The 20,173-nt window shown below is 38.4% G+C and overlaps 3 protein-coding genes and 1 long non-coding RNA gene across 5 annotated transcripts; 3 read left to right on the top strand and 1 right to left on the bottom strand.

Annotated features, from left to right (window-relative positions):
* The first annotated feature begins 409 nt into the window (after positions 1 to 409).
* Positions 410 to 2,884, top strand: LOC135637665 (tryptophan aminotransferase-related protein 1-like). The gene is made up of 5 exons (XM_065150353.1): positions 410 to 991; positions 1,082 to 1,388; positions 1,854 to 2,131; positions 2,221 to 2,516; positions 2,598 to 2,884. The coding sequence occupies exons 1-5, from the start codon at positions 651 to 653 to the stop codon at positions 2,780 to 2,782; spliced, it is 1,407 nt and encodes a 468-aa protein (XP_065006425.1). The 5' UTR covers positions 410 to 650; the 3' UTR covers positions 2,783 to 2,884.
* A 331-nt stretch (positions 2,885 to 3,215) lies between these two features.
* LOC135584646 (uncharacterized) lies at positions 3,216 to 10,568 on the top strand. Of its 2 annotated transcripts, none has more exons than XM_065134724.1 (10): positions 3,216 to 3,656; positions 5,332 to 5,811; positions 5,898 to 6,073; positions 6,189 to 6,272; positions 6,344 to 6,396; positions 7,794 to 7,875; positions 8,469 to 8,576; positions 9,127 to 9,250; positions 9,425 to 9,510; positions 9,943 to 10,568. In XM_065134724.1, the coding sequence occupies exons 1-10, from the start codon at positions 3,296 to 3,298 to the stop codon at positions 10,162 to 10,164; spliced, it is 1,776 nt and encodes a 591-aa protein (XP_064990796.1). In that variant the 5' UTR covers positions 3,216 to 3,295; the 3' UTR covers positions 10,165 to 10,568. The 2 variants fall into 2 exon arrangements, with proteins under 2 accessions (XP_064990796.1, XP_064990802.1); XM_065134730.1 differs by having other exon boundaries at positions 3,218 to 3,656; positions 5,916 to 6,073.
* A 599-nt stretch (positions 10,569 to 11,167) lies between these two features.
* On the bottom strand, positions 11,168 to 12,757 carry LOC103979257 (peroxidase 72). Its single transcript, XM_009395335.3, has 4 exons — positions 12,427 to 12,757; positions 12,124 to 12,315; positions 11,871 to 12,036; positions 11,168 to 11,750 (listed from the first exon to the last, which is right to left on the bottom strand). Exons 1-4 carry the CDS (start codon positions 12,649 to 12,651, stop codon positions 11,341 to 11,343), a joined length of 993 nt encoding a protein of 330 aa, XP_009393610.2. The 5' UTR covers positions 12,652 to 12,757; the 3' UTR covers positions 11,168 to 11,340.
* A 3,666-nt stretch (positions 12,758 to 16,423) lies between these two features.
* LOC135637671 (uncharacterized) lies at positions 16,424 to 17,665 on the top strand. The gene is made up of 4 exons (XR_010496352.1): positions 16,424 to 16,528; positions 16,646 to 16,680; positions 16,772 to 16,987; positions 17,111 to 17,665. It is a non-coding gene; the product is annotated as an uncharacterized LOC135637671 (long non-coding RNA).
* Positions 17,666 to 20,173: the final 2,508 nt, after the last annotated feature.

Consider the following 20,173-nt stretch of genomic DNA (forward strand, 5'->3'; position numbering starts at 1 on the left):
TAAATTTAAAAATTTAAAAATAGGAAATAACTATTTAAAAATTATGAAAATGAAAATACCATTCAGAAAAATCTATTTTTTCTTTTTTTTTTTTTGGGACAATCGCCCTAAAAGGTTGAGTTGTTCTTCAACCTTTTGTATTGATATCCTATCTTTATAGTATTCAAATAAAGTCGATCATGCTTTGTAAAGCAGTTTAAATTTATTTTAGGAAAAAATGAAAAGAAAATAAAAAAAAAGTTGCCAGGAAAAGAGATGTCTTTGGTCGCTGGGCCCGCCCTTCCACTATAAAGGAACGGTGCATCAGTGTCTCCGTGGCAGAGAGAGTCGAGAATGGGGCGCGATATATATATATATATATATATATATAGAGAGAGAGAGAGAGAGAGAGAGAAGTAGTGCAGGAGTTTGCAACACAGGTGGGTGGGTGCCAGAAAACTCCTGGGAGAGCCAAGTTCGAAAGCATTGCTGCAGGCGGCATCAAACAGCGGCCATCTTCTTACTTTTTTCCCCGGCGAGCGGCGACAAGAAGGTTATATTTCTTCTGACGAGGTTCCGTTGTCTGGCGAAGGCGCTCGGGCTGCACGCGCGTCAACGGGTATTTGTTGACCACCCTCTCCGCTCTCTTTTTGGGCGTCCGCGACACGCCAATGCCGAAGTCTTCGAAGAGAAGGACGAGGTGGAGTCAGGCCTCGGTCGAGGGGCGGGCGCCTGCGTTTCCGGGCCCCATCTGGGGACTCACGATTCTGGGGTCCCTTTCCCTGAATCTGGTCACCATCGCCCTCCTCGCCTCGCTGTATGAGGGTCACGGACTTCTGGGTTGCGAGGCCGGAAGCAGCGGCTTTGTTGCGGAACCGGAGAAGGCGGTGCTCATAGCGCCGCCGCAGTCGTCAGCGGAGGAGGTGGAGATGGTGTCTGCTGAGGAGATTAGCGTTAGCTCCACCGCCGGCTCCCGCCCCACCTCGAAGGACGCCATCATTAACCTCGACCAGTGAGTCATCATCTTCTTCAAACTTACTGTTAGTCGAATATTCCAATCTCCGGAAACGAGAATGCCATTTTTGCCTTGAAACAATGACAGTGGAGACCCGACGGTTTACGAGGCCTTCTGGAAGAGGATTGGGGAGAGGGGAGACATCGTCTTCCCTGGGTGGCAGAGCATGAGCTACTTCTCCGACGCCTCCAACTTGTGCTGGTTCCTGGAACCAGAGTTCGCGCACCAGGTGCGGCGACTCCACAGCCTCGTGGGCAACGCTGTCGTCGACGACGGTCGTTTCATCATCGTCGGGACGGGCTCGACTCAGCTCTTTCAGGCTGCTCTGTATGCTCTATCCCCACCCGATGCAGCTGAGCCATTGAACGTCGTATCTGCAATTCCATACTACTCAGTGAGTCCCATTACATGCACCGCACACAAATTAAGCCACAGAGTGCTTAAATATACTCGGATAATGGCACTTTCTTTGGTGGGCGGCGTCACCACCGAATAATTCCTAATAAACTAACAAGACAAGTTAGACATCTTTAATTGCAGAAGTTGGTGTAAAGCATCTTTAAAAGCTCTGCTTCTCGGCGTGTGATGATCACTTCTGTTGATTCGACAAACCTTTGTCAACGCCTTTTCTTTAATTTATGTTTCTGATGTTGTGTCTTCCCTGCCTTCTATTAGAACTATTTAAGCTTCAATTCTCTGTTGTGGGTTTCAGATATCATGTTCTTGATAGCTAAACTGATCAATGTTTTGACCGGTGAGAGTGTCGCCGATAACATGATCCGGCAAACTTCTTCATGTTTCCTATCTCGGTGGATCGATACATGTGTTGCGACTTACCAACCTTGCCGATCGATTGCAGTCATATCCAACAGTCACAGACTACCTTCGGTCAGGGCTTTACCGGTGGGCTGGGGATGCATCCACTTTTGAAGGTGATGCGTACATAGAGTTCGTTTGCTCTCCGAATAACCCAGATGGTTCAATTAGAGAAGCAGTCCTGAGTTCCAAGAACGGGAAGACGATCCATGACCTTGCATACTACTGGCCTCAGTACACCCCCATAACTGGTGCCGCAGACCATGACATTATGCTGTTCACTGTCTCAAAGAGCACTGGCCATGCCGGAGCTCGACTGGGGTAGACATCTTCTTCCTCATCTGCAGTAGAAATAGGACATCTTTGTCTTGTGTACCTTGTTAATCTCAGGTTTAAGCATTGATGAGCAGGTGGGCTCTGGTGAAGGACAAGGATGTCGCCAAGAGGATGACCAAGTTCATAGAGCTGAACACTATTGGAGTGTCCAAGGACTCGCAGCTACGGGTAGCTAAGATCCTTAAAGTGGTCTCGGATGGGCATGAGCTTCCAGGGAACAAGCACAGGCTGTTCGAGTACGGACGAAAACTCATGTCCGTGAGGTGGCGGAAGCTGCGAGCAGCAGTGAAGGCGTCGGGCATCTTCAGTTTACCTGAGTTCCAGTCATCTCTCTGTAGGTTCACTGGGGAGGAGACTGAAACCTATCCTGGTACGCTACTTTAACAATGCTGGAATAGCTCTGTTGATGGTTCCTTCTCATGTTCTCTTCCATTCTTCGGTGTATGTGAAGCTTTTGCATGGCTCAAATGCGAGAAAGAGGGAGTGGAAGACTGTGAGAGCTTCTTGAGGAACCACAAGCTTCTCACCCGGAGCGGCAGACATTTTGGCGTGGAGGCGAAGTACGTGCGGATAAGCTTGTTGGATCGAGATGAGACGTTCGACCTCTTCATCCAGCGGCTTTTGTCTCTTCGTTGAGGCGTCATCTTTCCTGTGTGTCTGAAACTTCGACAGGGGCTTGAAGACCTCTGTGCAATCAAACTGTTCTGTCTACTTCTCTCCACCTTTTGTATCTTTCGTTTGAGATAATAAATTTTCTTTCTCTTTTATTAAAGAATCCTAAATTCAACGATGAATAGCGACTTCAAATTGAAAGGGTTAAAAAATGACTCAATCAAGAATATATAATATAAAGAAAAAATATATATATTTATTAAAATACATTTAGAAAAGATGATAGACATAATAAATTTCTAAGCTTTTTTTTTGCTCTATCCCATTTCTTATAATCTATTTAGCGGCCCAGATAGCGTTTTCTGTTGCGGCCCAGATAGCGCACGCGGGTATTCCGTGAACCCTGTCTTGGATAGGACAGGCTAGATTAGATCGCGCTTCCTAATTATCGAAGCCCACTTTGTCTCGGCGTCTCTTCTCCGCTCTTTCTGCCCTTCTTGTCCTTCTCTCCCAGGAAGGTCGCAAGGTCACCGCGCCATGAACTCTCTCCTCATCTCCACCCCCAAATCTAACCCTACTTTTCCTCGCTTCTCCTTCTCTTCCGCGAAGCCGACGGGGTTCTTGAACTCGATCAATCTGGTCTCCTTCCGGCGCGGGGGGAACCGGATCGGCGGTCTGTCCTTTCGAGCGAATGCCCGTTCTGCAATCGACGAAGCCGAGCTTCTTGAATCGGGGCACCCCAACCCCACGATCTCATCGTCTTATCGGCCGCCCACTATTCCGCAGCCCAATCAGACGGTGCTGGAGGCTCAGGCGCGGGTGTGCACCGGTCCGGAGCAGACGAGGCCGCTCACCGAGGAACAGGCGTTCAAGGTTCTCGACACGATCCTCAAATCAGGTGAGTGCAGCTATTTTGAAGTCGCTGTCGGGTACTTGGGAATGTTGTTGAGTTATTCGTACGTTCTACGGTGCTCGTGTCTATTAAGAACAAGAGATTAAGCACTAATTAAGTTTTAGATGTTCTTTAATTCCTCAAAATACCTTTTCCCATCACAAAATAATGTAACTGTTCTGGTTTGACATGGAATCCTTGTGGGAAGATTGGGACTATAATCCTCAAAATCAATGATGGAAGCTCCAAATCTAGTAGCTGCATAAAACATGTTGTTCAAATATATAGAAATTAAAATTCAGATAGCTTGAGATTATTATGTGTTTATGAAACTAACACAAAGTAAACTATGTAAAAGAACATTTATGCATGAAGCTATGATCTAGACTCCTAATTTATTGTCAAAATGATTGACCCTGATCTAAACCAATATTGTTAAATGAATACATATAAAAACTGATACTTTTATATTTTTGATCAAATTAAAATATGCATCTGTGCTGTGAAATATATTTATTTTTTCTTCCACTTGATGCATTTCATAGAATGTGTAAAATACGAAGTTTCATTATTAGGGTTTTTAAACATATTATACCATGTTTAACTAGGTTGATCTTCCATTTGGAGAACCCATGATTAATTCTGAGGTTATAGCATTGAATCCTCAATCCTCTATCAGATTCTAGGTCAGCTGTAATTTCTTATAGTTTTGTCATAAATGCCATCCCGCCTTATGGGTGCTATAAATTTTATGGAAGATACAGAATCTCATGTTCTTGAAAAGTTAAGAAAAATGAGGTTATAATTTGTTTAGGACACTCAAAGTAAAATCACGGAAGAGAATTTATGTCTTGTGATCTATTAATGCTCTGGATTGATAGAATGTGGTGTTGCAAAACGCCCAACAGCATCTGTTGAAGGTAAACACATGTTCATTTTGTATGTCAGCATTTTGTTTTCATTGCTACTTTTACATAATGAAGTACTAGGGCATCTGTTTTGTAGCTTTGTCCAACAAAACACTTAATTATACTGGGAAGAATCTATAATAAGTGATTCCAGTTTTCAGATCATAGATAATTAATGATTCTCAAGCAGATATCCATGCAAAGAAAAATTAGCTCAATTATCATCATTTGAAGAACTTATAAGCTATCTTGGGTTCATATCTTCCATCATTTTCCTTTTGAACTTGTAAAAGATGAAATTGAGATGTTTGCATCAATTGCTCACATGCATCTCCCAACCAAGTACTTTTTGTGATCCTTTTATCATTACTTTCTTATAGGCTCTGAAGTTTGCTGGATTATCCAACATAATAACGGGTAGTACTTCCATGCATAATTCTGGCTGCAAACCAGATTCTTTGCTACCTTTCTATTTTTCATTGCAAAATGGCCTTTCAAGATGAATTTATTATTTTTATCATATAAATGGTTGCCTTATCTTTTGAAGTAAATCTTTTTTCATTGTCCCTTAATAGTAGGTACTGAAAGTAAAGTTATTTGGTATTCTGGGCCACTATGTTTATATTTATTTTCAATGTAAGCGATCAATAAACAAATGATGAATATGTGATAAGTTGGCATAGACATATGAGAGAGAGTCATGATATATAGTAGGAATGTAAATTGCTATGCAGTTGCTTTTTATTATCATCTAACCTTTTGTGTTTATGAAGCTAGGGGAGAACTCAAGGATGATGAAGTTTCTAAAGCACAACTTGGTGCTTTTTTTGCTGGGATGACAATAAGAGCAAATGCTTTTCCAGAGCCCACACAGTGGAGTGAGGGTGAAAGGCGTGCCATGGATGTCTTTTGGCCACACCTTGTCGAAGTTCTTCCACAAGACATAATCTTCATAGCTGATCCAGAGGGCACAATAATGGAATCTGGTAATTCAATTGGGCCAAATTATGTTGGCGAAGGAACTGCTGAGATGAGACTTGTAGGTGCTTTAAGGGAAGTACTAGCAGGTGGTCATTTAGGCTATGAAGAGGTCCAAGGTGTTCTAAGAGATGTTCTTCCACTGAAATCAGATGATGATGGGTCTGCAAAGGCTAGTGAGTCACTGATAGCTGCATTTTTAATAGGACAGCGGATGAATAGAGAAACAGATCGTGAGCTTAAAGCATACTGTCTAGCATTTGATGATGATCTAGGTAATGCTTTCTTTCTTACGTTGGAGTCAGAGAAAATTTTCAAATAGTTCAGAAACCATATTGACAATAAGGTACACATTAGCCAGTTTCTGTGCAATTCTTAGGTCCTCCTCCTGTCGCTGATGTTGATTCTTTGACTCACTATGGTGAACCCTATGATGGAAATACACGATTCTTCAAAAGTACATTGTTTGTAGCTGCCGTTAGAGCTTGCTATGGTGAATCTTGTCTGCTCCACGGTGTGGAATGGATGCCACCTAAGGTCAGAGCTTCGTGTTACTGATCCCTGAGCTGTAAAATTCTCAACTATCTCAATTGATATTCCATTAGCTGTGCAATTAATGTACTTGGAATTCTTAGTTAATTATAATTTGCAGGGAGGAATAACAGAAGGGCAGTTGCTGAAGTTCATGGGCGCAAATATATATCTGTCTCCAGCCCATGCAAAGACACTGCTGGAGGTGTGCTTGAATTTAGATTTGCAACTAGTCTTCTTTTTTCATTTTGGTGTTACATTGTGCCTGTTTTCCAGGATGAGAATGTTGGCTTTGCCTATTTGAATCAGAAGGAAGTTCATCCATCACTGTAAGGATAAATGAAAAATTCCCTCGAACAATTTTGTTGTTTTTTCTCAGTTCAGTCATCAATAATCTTCCTTTTCTTTATTTCTTTTACCTCTCCGTTCATTGAAATGTATACTATTTTTCAGAATATTAGATTACTCCAACTATTCCCCAACAAGCATTCAATATTGATCAATTTATTTTACTACTGTCATTTAGATTTTATGTAAACAAAAAAAGGACGAGCCTTGGTATAATGATAATGTTGCCCCTTGACAACCTGAGAGGCCAAGGTTTGAATCTCAGACACAATGTCCCTATAAATATAGAGCTAATTCTACGAATATTGACTCTTTCCAGACCTTGCATCGATTTGCCACCGGATTCACCCCGTTTTGTTGAATGTCTATTTTATAGTATCCTGAAATAATAGAAGAGTATGAAGCCTTTTAATGGATAAATTAAAGTTGCAAACATGAGGAATGATCTTTCTCCTTGGTGCAGGCAGATGCCAGATAGTCCACTACCTTTCCTTCAATATCTTATAGAATGGTTGTGAACACACATTTGCATGTTTGATTCATCGCAGGAGATAAGAATAAACTTGGAATTTTTATTCTGAATTGAAGTTGTTGATCATAAAAATTTTAAGTTCTTTTGCAATTTATATGGTTGCTTTTCTGTATTGACTTCAACATCCAAAATATTGACGTCGAAAAATCTTCTACAATCATATAATTTATCTAGAAGCTTATGTTGCAAGTTCTACATCTTGTGATATGCAGGAAACTATATGTCATTTTTAGTACAACATTAAAAGATGAGCTGCACAGTTGTGAGTGACAAATTAGTTGCCTGGATATACAGCAGAAACTGCATTAGCGCAGTCATACAGTTTAATCATCTTCAGACACATGGTTAATCTTGAAGTTTCCACGTGTAAATTGACTTGGCCTATGACCTTGCACATGAATATTCACGAACAACAAGACAATTAAATTCTTCAAACAAAGATGGCATGGCTGTTTTGTGATGAATAATTCTTCAGCAAAGAAAGATGGTATGGTTGCTTTATTATGAATGAATCCATTGTTACGAGAAGTTTAATGGTATCTTTGTTTCTGTCTTTCTTCTGGATTCATTGAAACCTTGAGGCAGTATATTTTACAATGACAATATGTTATCTCTTGTTATATGTCACATCTTGTCGTTTACTCTTTCATGATTGTATGAGCTCTTTTGTATCTGTCAAACATTCTTACATCTTTAGTTTTCAATAGTATCTGTTAGATTATGAATGAGATTATTTTCAGCATTCTGAATGTACAACTAGTAATAGTTATCCTATGTAATTATATGTTGCAAGATGCATTTCAGGTTGCATGAACTTTAAATAAAATAAACTTGCATACCATGCAGATATTCACTCATTGGGCTGAGGGAGCATATTAAGAAACGTCCACCATTGGCAACTGCAGAGAAAGTTCAGCAATTTGTCAGGGTTAGTTAAATTTTCACATACCATAGCATGTAACTCTTCATTCTAGTATAGCCCACATATGTCTTATATTTCATGCATTACTCATGAATCATGTCACGTTGTTTCCTATGATTGTTTGCACATTAATGCCCGGAATTGTTGCTTGCTACACGTGCCTTCCGTTTTGCATTCATTTGCAATACCAAAGATTTGTTCTGAATGCCTTTGGACATCGTCACCCATCATCGCATGATGATAGGATTACTTGTTGTGCTACTGAGTCTCTATTGATGTATCACTGATCGTGTTCCCGATTTTTGCTTTGACCTTGTAAGATGCTTTTCTTCTATATGTCAATTATACAATAGTTGCTTATGAGAAATTGGCCATTGATATAAGATGCTTTTGTTTTAATTAATATCTACAGATTCATTTAGTATGTTTCATACAGTTTCTATGAATTTCTAAGCTTTCCCTTCTCTGGTCTTTATGATATCCATTAAAGGTTCTATGCATCCTTGTAACTTTTAGAAGCGGAAGCTCAAATTTCCAACTGAGCATCAGTATCCATTATCTACAGCAGCAAGTCTAACTGGTTCCATTTATTTGTTCAGGCACGTGGAAGAGAAGCTATTGTTGCTGGATTCTATCATGCAGGTTATGAGAATCCACTGTTGATGCTTATGAGAAGAAGAAGGGTTCATTCGGGTTTGGTTGTGAAGGTTGGCAGTTTGCAGCTTGTGTGAAAATGCGCAGAATGAACATTTAGTAATTATGTTTTATTATTTTCTTGACGATCTTGTGATAAGCTTTGTTTGCATTGCATCACCAATCAATTGACTTATCAGGAAAATGGCATATCATAACATTTCTTGTAATAATTCAGTTTGAATTCAGATTTCTTTAATATCTGTAAGAGCAACAAAATATATATGACTTGGAAAGGAACTAAAAGGGCCACAGTTCTTAATGTTACCTGTGTATCACCTTCAACTATCATGTCAATGCACTGGCAAATAATTTGTCTATTTCTGAGCCTCTCTTCATTGTCAGGCAAAAGGATTGGTTTCAATTATTGTCATTATAAGATATGAGTGTCATAAGTGGGATTCAGTTTGACCTTACATATGATTTGAATTCAGATAGCAACCAAATTTTTGATCTTTTAATTCTGGATTAACTTTGTAGAGTATTGAACATAAGACGTCCCTTTTCTTGTAAGTATCAAATGTACATCATTTGTAAATCATGTTATACACTCTGGTGTTATAGGGAGAAGAAGGAGCACTTTCAATGACAACAAAGGCAAAAGCCGTTCATGCATCAAAAGGCCTTCCAGTAAACCACTGTTCGGGGTTCCGCCCACCAAGTTTGGCGGTTCTTCCTGATGTTGATGGTATTATATCTCTTGCATTGTTGGTTTTCTTCTTCGTAGTTTTTTATGATTGTTTGTATAATAAGGTGGATTTTCACCAGTATAATCCCAGTTTGGTTGTATTCTCCTTTATGCTCAAATACATGGATCCGACGTTCGTATTTGAAGGACCTTATCCTTGGTTTGTTTTGGCAGGAATTTCAAGGGAAAGCTTCAGCATTGATGTTAATGCCAAAGATTATGGTTTTGAACCCACGGATACTCCAAGAACTGATAGATCGGTAGGCGCTTGCCCCCCTTCTCTCTCTCTCTCTCTCTCTCTCTCTCTCTCTCTCCACATAATTGGACTTTCGTTCTTCTGTTTTTTATCAGGAAACTGGTATGGCATAATATTAAAACTATAATAAACTCATCCAACAAAATCCATAGATGCCATTCGTATTACAAGTAGTTAACAATAAAGTGCCTTTTCTTCTTTGATGTGTTTGTTAAACTTAAGGCTGTTTTGATCAACTTTATATCTAATTACATGTCATTTATTTGACAATTCTTATTTTGTTCAGTTCTAAAGTGTTTTAGCAATTATAATTGAAATGAATTACAAATAGCACATATAGGGTTATGCTTGATAGGATAGTTAATTCATGATAGTACATCACATTCTGAACTATATAATTTGCAAGTGTATCAATTTAGTTTGGTCTTTGTACCAGGTTTTGAAGAATATCGCGTTGGGTTTAGCAGCTCTGCGTGGTGAGAAAGGAGAAGCCTATGACAGGATTGTTCTAAACGCAGGAATGGTTGATCACTTGCTGGGCTGCAATGGGGCAGAGGATGTCATGGCTGCCCTGGACAGGGCTAGAGAAGCCATTGATAGTGGTAAAGCACTAAAGAGGCTCATGAATTACATACAGCTCTCCCACAAAGTGATATAGTTCCTGTTAAGGTTTTGGTTCAAAGGGAGATTACCTCATGGAATCACATTGATAGAGATAACACTAGATAGAATTAGGTAGAGAGATTGTTTTGCTGCATACCTGGTTCTGGAAAGATGCTAGACGACAAAAGACTGAAGAAACTAAAGACGATGAACAACGTTTGAAACAAGAATATCCCGGTTGAGTTCTTGTATATTTTTTGAAGATCGGTTTCTTCCCATCTTTTTCTTTAATTTTCTTTTATGATGGCGTCAGAAGTAGTGTAGGGGGTTCTTTTTTACATGGTAGTCCGTATATTTTTTGCAGCAAACACCAACTAATATTCGTGTATGTACCGTATCATAACTGGATATATTTTCTGACATTTGATAAGACCAAAGAACTATAACCTTTGTATCCAACTGGTATTCCATTTGGTTTGGGTATAAAAATAATTCCTTGTAGCAAGAATAGCTGCTGCGACACTGTACATTGATATGTTTGTTCTGTGTCTATGAATTGATTATGAATCTTAATCCTGGTTGTGGAATTACTATCTGTGTTTTGTTTAAGTTCACCATGCAGTTTAGCACTGTAAATAATCTGATTGGGACTAAGAATCACTTCAAGAAGAGTGGTCGGCAAAACCCCTCTCAGTTTCTCTTCTGGAAATTTTATCTATGCACGGTGGCTCAGCAACAGCCATAGCATGTATGGCTGAATTCGTGTAATATTGGTGACAATATATGTATTCTAATTTGTATCTAATATTGTTACTGAGATTCTAATTGTTCAGATCTTGAGGGTTTGATAGGTGATCATGTAAAAATTATATCATCGAGGTCATACCCGACAAAGATATTATAGATGCTTCATGGTCGAATTCGACTAACGTTATCTTATGGTTAGATTTGATCGAAGGATATTTCATAGCTAAATTCAATCGTACGTATTAGAGGATGTTTCATGGCTCCCTCAAGTATCACAGTAATTAATTCTCCACAAAACCAACATGGCCGAATGACCGAGAAATCCTCTTTATTATTATTGAGCTACGATTACCTCACACTTGACACAATCCAAACCGCAACCAAACTGCCGATTACAACAACAGATCCCACGAAAGAGCTGAAAATGAAAGGACGACGAACAGAACAAATTGGACGGACGACCGTCGCTGTTCTCTACCGACTTTTAATTAGTTTTCCTGCAGTTCTTCCTAATCTCCCCTGTGGCACCAGTAAGAGGTGATATGTTCCCCATCTTCACCATGGACTTGGCAAAGTGGTCGAAGAAGAGGTCAGTGTTCTCGGCGTACTGCTTCACCAGCGCCATCGTCTCCAGGCTCTGCGTGAGCAGCACTTGATCTGAGTTCAACAGACCCTTTCCGGCCACTATGTTCTTGTAGTAGTTGTTGTCGAACTTGGTGGGGCTAACGCGATCCAAGGAGAAGAGGTTGTCATCGCCACCCGATCGAGGACAACGTGACCGCAGCTGCCAAGCGTAGGCTTCCTCGAGCGTGCTATCAGCCACCCCATTCCCCGTCTGGTTGTACAGCCTCTGCCTAAAGCTCGTGCAACGTGATAGACCGATGGTGTGGCTGCCTGCAGCACCAGTCGTTGCATCAACCACATCAGAGTGCTTAAAGAACATGTTGGCTGGCAGACTAAGAGATGAACAACGATGAGACGTAGAAGCTGGTGGCAGATGAGACTAAGACTCACCTGAGAGTGCAACGAGATCCACGATGTCAAGGCCTTGCCGCTTGAACTTGGTGGTGATGGTTTGCAGAGTGTTGTTGGGCGCAGGTATGTCGTGGTTGGAACCACTTAAGCTCGCACCGAGTGAGTCCCTTCTTCCCAGTGGGACCTCCCAGTTGGGCCCACCAACCTGCGTGCATGCCAACAGCAAAGCACGAGTGTCATACATCTAAGCTGCACGTACGATCCCTGACATGCATCTCAAGATCACACGTACCAAAACTGTGGAATCCCTGGCGGCAAGGGCCAGGATGTCAGCGCAAGACACCGTCTGTGGGCATTCTTTCTCCAGCGCGGATTTGATCTCGTCGATGACCTCAAACCCTCTGGCGGAGTTCTTGTTTGGGTTGGATCCTTTCTCACTCACGATGGAGCCACTGCTGTCCAACAGCAACGATGCATCGCAACCCTGCACGAATCACGTTATTAACTGAGATCTCGGGGTAGGAATAAGTAGTCATCATAGTGGTAAAGCGAGAAGATGGCGACATCGAGCTGCAAGAAATGGTCGTGCTTGAACCTTGACGAAGCAGTCGTGGAAGTGAAGCCTGAGCAAAGAAGCAGCCATTCGAGTCTCCATGGCCACAGCCTTGGCGACGACAGACCTTACAATATCTTGAGCCCTTGGGCAGGAGTGCTGGTAGAACTGTGGGTACAGGTAAGCCCCAGGACCGCTAGTACCAGAGCACAGTGACGTGATGGTAAGAACTAAGAGAACTGTGAAGTTGACGGTGGAGAGAGCCATGCTTGTTGCTCTTCTTCTTCCCTCCTTCTTGAAGAAACAACTACTGTGGGATCCCAGTGGACAGAGAGAAAGTAGGGAGAAGCAAGAGGTTGCTGGCGATGAAAGGAGAGGTAGAAGCCGGGCATTTATAGAGGAACCGGCGCAAATGACGCCCGGAGAACATGACGAAAGTGAGCGTGGAAAATTAGAAGAGTAGTTGCCGGTAGGTGGCTTGCTTCTTTCTTCTTCTGTCCTCGATGCGGTGAAAGTTCGGCGCTGGCCTTCCTTTCTTTCTACTTGACCATGCAAGTGAACCAGTAAAACTGTGTGGAGATTCTCCAGATATAATAGTCAAATATATGTTACAGGTTTTGTTAGGCGACCCATATGATTCAAAATGCTCATCAAAAGGAGACAAAGTAAGGTTCACCTTCTTCAAGTGCTGTCACTTCCATCAGCACAAGTGAAGAGGGTCATACGAGACATTTGGTCTCAGGCTGGCTTGCATGCAAAGCAAATGAACGTACGATTCTAAGGCAGCAGCACCACGAGAAGAACAAGTACACACAACTCAAAGTCAGTACGGCCTAATCGTATCCAAAGAAGAAGAGCGAGTCTTTCACGTACAACAGCTTCGAACATGAGACTTGTTCTGGCGTAAGGTGAGATGTCATGGAGCCTTGATCTCGGAGAAACGTACTGACTCGCCACGAAGGAGACGGAAGGTCAAATTAATCGCGGAAGTGGGAGCAGAAGCACCTAATCCTTTTTGACTGCGAGCCGCCCACTCGTCACGCCTGTTTCTTTCCTATCGGTTTTCGTGTCCAATACATAGTTCATAGTGAGAGTTGATATTATATTATATTGTATAGAGCTGTATTTGGTTCCGCGGGTCTAAACATTCCATTAGATATAGTGAAAGATGTAACCCTATCAGGGAACTCCGACATCATTTTCAGGTACAGTGAATTGCTCTAAGCTATTTTTTTTCATCAGAGTCGATCAAAATTTTTTTTGTAGAAAAAAAATCTCTTGAAGAATATATCGAGAGACCTTTTTATAATGAGATTTTTAACTATTACACTCGAAAATGTAATTTAATATCAAGAGTGACTACATGTTTTTCCTCTAGCACTCGAGTGCAATCAAGCTGCATCAAATCTAAAGTATATAATACGAGTCAAATCCTCTTAGTCATATGATGATAAGATATCGATCATAAATCATCAAAGGTGAGTCATGTAGTGTTGAGGTATTAATAATCCCTTAGCTGCCATTAGCTGCTTACCTAAAGATAATCAATTCTTAGTTTGTTCTTGAGGAGTCAAAAGGTCAGCCGAGAGACTAAAGTCATGTGAACATTGGCTAGCATGAGCTGATTAATTTAGATGATTGCCTGCACCAAACCTCCAAATCGTCAAAGAAGAAGGTATTAAAAACTATGTGATGAGGACGACCGGAGACATCAGTACTGTTTATTGGCAAACAATCACAACCACCGTAATTTAGTGTTGACTTAGACCAACAATAGGACTGCACCTACTAATCCTTTTAGTTCGCATCAATCATATTAGGACGAGCAAAGAGTTCATCCTCTGATATAAGAGAACTGTCAAAGACTTGACCAAAAGCACTTAAGCAAAAGGTTAGTATGTCCATGGCAACACTTCCAAGCTTTGTAGCCACCATATACGTGTCTGAGATGGACGTACAAACTACAAAGTGTCGCTTCAATATCAACTTCTCTCGTTGCATCTTTTTGCTCAAAGAGCTGTGGTGCTCGGGATATGGAAAAGGCATGCAAGGAAGCAACATCCGATTAAAGAATCTAAAAATATTCATGTGTTATGTGAAGATAAAAAAAAAAGACTAAGAGAATATTTTAATATTTATTCAAAATCAAAAGAGTCGGATGTGATGTAGGATCTAAAGGATTAGGTTGAATTGGTATCAGTCTAACTCAAACTCACTGTTTGGTTTATCATCATTATTTGATTTCTAATATAATATTAGAGGATAAAAAATGGTTTCTATAGAAGAATAATGACAAAAAAAGGGCATCAATAGTCCATTAAGGTTCATCTCCTAAAGAACGCATGACTTGGGATACGATAGGGTATTGCAACGATAATCCATGACCAAAGAGTATATGACAATTCTAGTTTTCATGCATCGAGTCTCGATTAGTTGAAAATACTGATTCTTAATCAAAATGTTCGATTCAATCGATTATGAAAAAATTATAAAAGTAGATACGCAACCAAAAATGGTAAATTCTATATCGTCAAAGCCAACAAATTATTTTGTTTTTGTTCTTCCTTTTGTGATTGAGCCACAATATTTTTAGAGTATAAGGTTGAATTAAGTTGACCTTAAGTGTTGGCACACGCGAATCTATAGACATACGTATGTCACATAGCATGGAGAAGTGCTTGGTGTATGTCCTTGCCCTGCCCTCCTTGATTTGGTGCATCACGTTAGCGTGAGCTCGGACACCTCTGTAATGGATGCCGTATGAGACAACGTTTCGTCGCGTATATGCATCGATCACTGTAGATCAATTTAGATGTAGAAATGAGCACCCCATATTTGCATCTCTCCACCTTCAACCAGTCATTTGAGATGCTTGGGATTAATGGACTGGCATTCACGCACACTGGTTAGCTTTTCTATTTCTCTCTTTCACATGAAGGCAAGCGATCTTACATGTTATCGTCATAAGTTCATGAACTCGAATCTCGTATTCATCATTTACCTTTTATAAATAAAATAAAATTAAAATAAAAGCAAACTTAAAATATGAAGAAGACGGTTAATCTCTTTAGATGTCTCGCTGAAGATTAAGTGGTGAGAGTATGGACTAAGTTTTGCAGGATACTACAACATTTCCTTTCCCTGTATATGAAGAGATGTTGGTACCATATGATGTGGAGATATGTCTTACAAATATGATTTATTAATATGGGCATGTCAATGTCTTTCGTGTTGATTCTCCCATATAAAGATACCTAACTAGGGAGAAAACAAGATCACCAATTATCATTTAATTATTGTGATATATTCTCACTCATCATCATTCCTCTTTATCACAAATACTAAGTTTAAACATATGACTTCATCTTCTTAGTTGTTTTTGATTGTAGCAGAGTCCTTTTAAATAATTATATATATATATAGTGAAGTATTTTCTCAATCTTTTTGACTCACTTATTTTATCTTAGGCTTGATATCTTGTAAAAAATCGATAATAAATCTAAGTCAAAAAGGTTAACATGTTAGAATCAATGTAACCCGAAAAGTTTGAACTTTCAAATTTTAGGTCAAACTTACAACTTTTTCAAATGATGTGAGACTATCATCTTGTTCATCTTTTTTTCATCTTACACATATTAATATTTTGAGCATCAATATCATGATTTAGGTGACAAAGGAGTGATCAGCTACATGAGAATCGAGAAAAAAGAAAATGAACTTAGCAGAATATTGTTTATGTTCCACCAAATGATGCAAATATATGATGCCCTTCGACGGCCAATTAATGAAGCAGCGCATACGATCCCTTCACCACCGCAGCATGCTGTGTTGGCCGACAAAGAAGCTTTAACATGCATTATCTACACTCGGAACCTCACGTTGTTGGCTTCTTGCACTAGCAAATCGTTGGCTTGTAGACACAGATTCCTCGTGCAGTGCACTTCTCTCTCGAACCTGAACATGAGAACAGAGTCGTCGTCTTCTTGAAAAGCTAGCTAGGGAGCATCTACAGAAAAGTAGTCTTCTTGCAGAAGATAGCTTCACGAATCTTTAGCGAGGAACAGAGCTTTATAATGAGCTTCATGTTTCGTTCCCGAAAGAGCAAAGCGGTGGCCTGAGTCCCACGAAGAAGAAGAAGAAGAAGGTATGCTGCATGCTACCTCTACTTATTAGTTCGCAGTGTCTCCAGTTCCATAGTGAACTAACTACCAATATGTATATATAATGGTTCTCTTTTTGTTGTTGGACTTGATGCATACAGGCAATTCATCTCTCTCTGCAGAAGGTTTGAAGATGGTAGACTTTAATCTGATTCTTACAGAGATATTTGATCGACTTAGTTTGATGAAGAAAGAAACTGACCTCTAACCTGTGATGTGGATTACAGAGCGTCATACAGAATGACAAGTTCGCTATCAAGCTTGGTGTGACAGGTCGAGTTTCTCATAGGAGCTCCAGGTGGGATGAAGTGTGCTACGGTAAAATCAAGCAGATCCTCATAACCCATGGTGACGCCATTAATTCCATCCAAGTGGCTTATCATTTCAAGGGAACTCCAATTCTTGCTCATAGGCATGGAGGCGATGGAGACAGATTCGATTGTGTAAGCCATCCTACTTACCTCTCTCTCTCTCTCTCTCTCTATATATATATATATATATATATATCATCATCATCATCATCATCATCATCCAATGAAAGCATAGGCTTGCATGGATGCATGCAGATTAATTTGTTGTCCTGGGAGACGCTCACAGTAGTGAAAGGCTATTATGGGCCACTTGGAAATGATGGTATAGACGTTGTACTGTCGCTCACCTTTGTTACCAACGGAGGAAACACCTACGGGCCATTTGGGCGAGAAAGCGGCACTCCCTTCTGCTTCAACATTCGGAACGGTGTTCATTTCTGGGGGTTTCATGGATACTCTAACAGTAGGTATCTTTGTAACATTGGCATCTATGTGAAGCCCACCGCAGAGTATAAGTACCACTTCTCGCCGAAGCCGGAGAAGTTTGTGGCCGCGCGATCAGTTTGTAATGTCTCCTCATGATTCCAACAAGTACGTACTCGGCCTCTGAGTTGGTTCTGCACAAACCCTCACCTCCTCTACTCCTTTGCACCCTCCTCATCCGATCCATTAAATGTTCTACAAATGTTGTTGATCGATCTGGGGAGGCAGGCTATGAAATTGAAAAGGGGTTCACTACCAGAGCTTGTGAATCATCTTGTGAAATAAAGAGTACACCATCAATTTCAATTAATAAACTCCGATTCTGCATTGCTTTTGAAGCAGCAACGTATTTAAGATTAATTTAAATAATTAGAATTATTTAAATAGTTAGGATTAGATAAAAAATTAGATTTAAATAAATATATTAGGATGAAAAGATTTATTGAGATATGATATTTTTTATTTTTAAAAAAAACTTATATTCTATTTTTTAGTCAATATAAATAAGTGGACTTGGATCAATACAAAATACTATAGATTGAATGTACTCCTAATTCCTTCTATTATTATTTTTCTCTTCTCTTTAAAGTTATGCAAAAAAAAAACTAACAGTGTGCTATCAAAGCTCAGTTGGAAGAAGATCAAGAGGACTACATCGATCAAAAGAGAAGAGAACGCTAGGAAATCTAAAAAAAGAGAAAAAAAAATTATAGACATTGTAGTAAACGTTCCTAATCAACTTCATCCTATCTACAATGGTGAAAATTATCAATTTTGGACTGTTAAGATGAAAACTTTATTTACCTCACAATAATTATGAAATTTAGTAGAGAATAATTTTATTAAGTATTATATACAGGATCCCAATATTACTAAAGATAAAAAAATTAAATAAATAAGAATATAGAGTAAGATGCAGGAGTCAACTACAACAAGCAATAAATGATTCCCTATTTTTTCGAATCATGATGGCATCAACATCAACAAAATGTTGAAAAATATTAAGAAGTGTGTTTGAAAGCACAAACAAGGTAAAAATTTTAAAACTTCAAATTCAAAATATTGAATTTAAAACTCTTATAATGAAAAATTTTAAATCTATCACTGATTTCTTCTTAAAAGTATTTTTTATTGTGAATAAAATGATATCTTATGGTGAAAATCTAAAAGATCGTAGTAGAAAATTTAAAGATATATGAATTAATAGGCTCTCTTTTAGTTCATAAATAGAAAACAAATAGATCTGAATTAATAGGATCTATGAATTAATAGGCTCTCTTTTAGTTCATAAATAAAAAACAAATAGATCTGAATTAATAGGATCTATAAATTTAAAGATACATGAATTAATAGGCTCTCTTTTAGTTCATAAATAGAAAACAAATAGATCTGAATTAATGTACTTGTATCTCTATAGAAGATTTAAAGATACAAGTACATTATCTATTCATGAATTAATAGGCTCTCTTTTAGTTCATAAATAGAAAACAAATAGATCTGAAACTTCAAATTCATAGATCAAAAAGAAAATTTCAAAAATCAAATCTCAATAGAGAGATCAAAATAGTATAGGTTGTGATCAATCAAATGAGGATTAGAGGAACTCAAATAATTGTAACAAAGAAACCCATCAATGTTTTTGTTATAAGAAAATGGGATATATTGAATAGGATTGTTGGTACAAAAATAAAAATTCAAATGTTCCTCTCCATTTTTACTGTAAAAAATATGACCATCTTGAGAAAGATTGTTGGAAAAAAATCAAATAAATTATCATGAAATAAATAATGATAAAGAAAGATGAATAAAATATTTTCTTTATAGCATCTTATGAAGAATATTCTAGATATGTTTGGTTTTTGGATAGTGGATACAGTAATCATATGATAATATAATATTTATTTTTCGTTTAAAATAAAATCTCATTAATATAGGATAACCAATGAGAAAAGGATATCATGCTATTTTGATGATAAAAAAATACTTGATTTATGAAAAAAAAATAGGAAAGTTAATATCAATTGTGTGGATAACAAAAAAATAAAGTGTTTCCTTATTATTTTTGGATTTTTTCTTATATGATATTGTTACTAATTAATCGATATTATGGTATAAAAACTTTGATCATCTCAATTTTTGTGAGTTTATACAAACTATCTGACATGATGAATCATTCAAATTTCAAATTGATAAGACATGTCTTATAACAAGACTAAAAGATGATGAAAGTTCTAATGAGAGTGATGAGAAGTCACAATTCAATAAACGAAAAGCTTCATATTCTATTTCATCACTTCTGGTAAACTTGTTAAAGGATGGTTAAAAATGAGAGTACCAATAGTGATGAAGATGAGGATGACAGTTCAAAAAGAAAATTCTAATGATGAATATTTAAAAGGATAACAAGCTAAGAAGTCTAAGCATCAAAAGACAATAATGATTTCGACAGTCTAGAAAAGTAAAGATGAGTAACCATTAAAAATTTCAAAAAAAGTTAAAAGATGTAAAAATGATGGATGCAACATTCAAGACTAGTTTGTCAACATCTTCACAAAAGCTTTGGCAAAAGAAAAAAATTATTTTGAAGATAATTTCAAGTTACAATTATTTGAATTTACGAGGTGGGTTAAGATTAATTTAAATAGTTAGAATTATTTAGATTAGGATGTAATAAATTTAGATTAGGATGAAAAATTTAGATTTAAATAAATAGATTAGGATGAAAAAATTTATTGAGATATAATACTTTTTATTATTATTATTTTTTAAATATACTTTATCTTTAGTCAAAATAAATAAGTGTTTTTGGATTATTGCAAATTGAATGTACTTCTA

The sequence above is a fragment of the Musa acuminata genome, chromosome BXJ1-3 (assembly GCF_036884655.1).
Source record: "Musa acuminata AAA Group cultivar baxijiao chromosome BXJ1-3, Cavendish_Baxijiao_AAA, whole genome shotgun sequence".
In the NCBI taxonomy this organism is placed as follows: domain Eukaryota; kingdom Viridiplantae; phylum Streptophyta; class Magnoliopsida; order Zingiberales; family Musaceae; genus Musa; species Musa acuminata.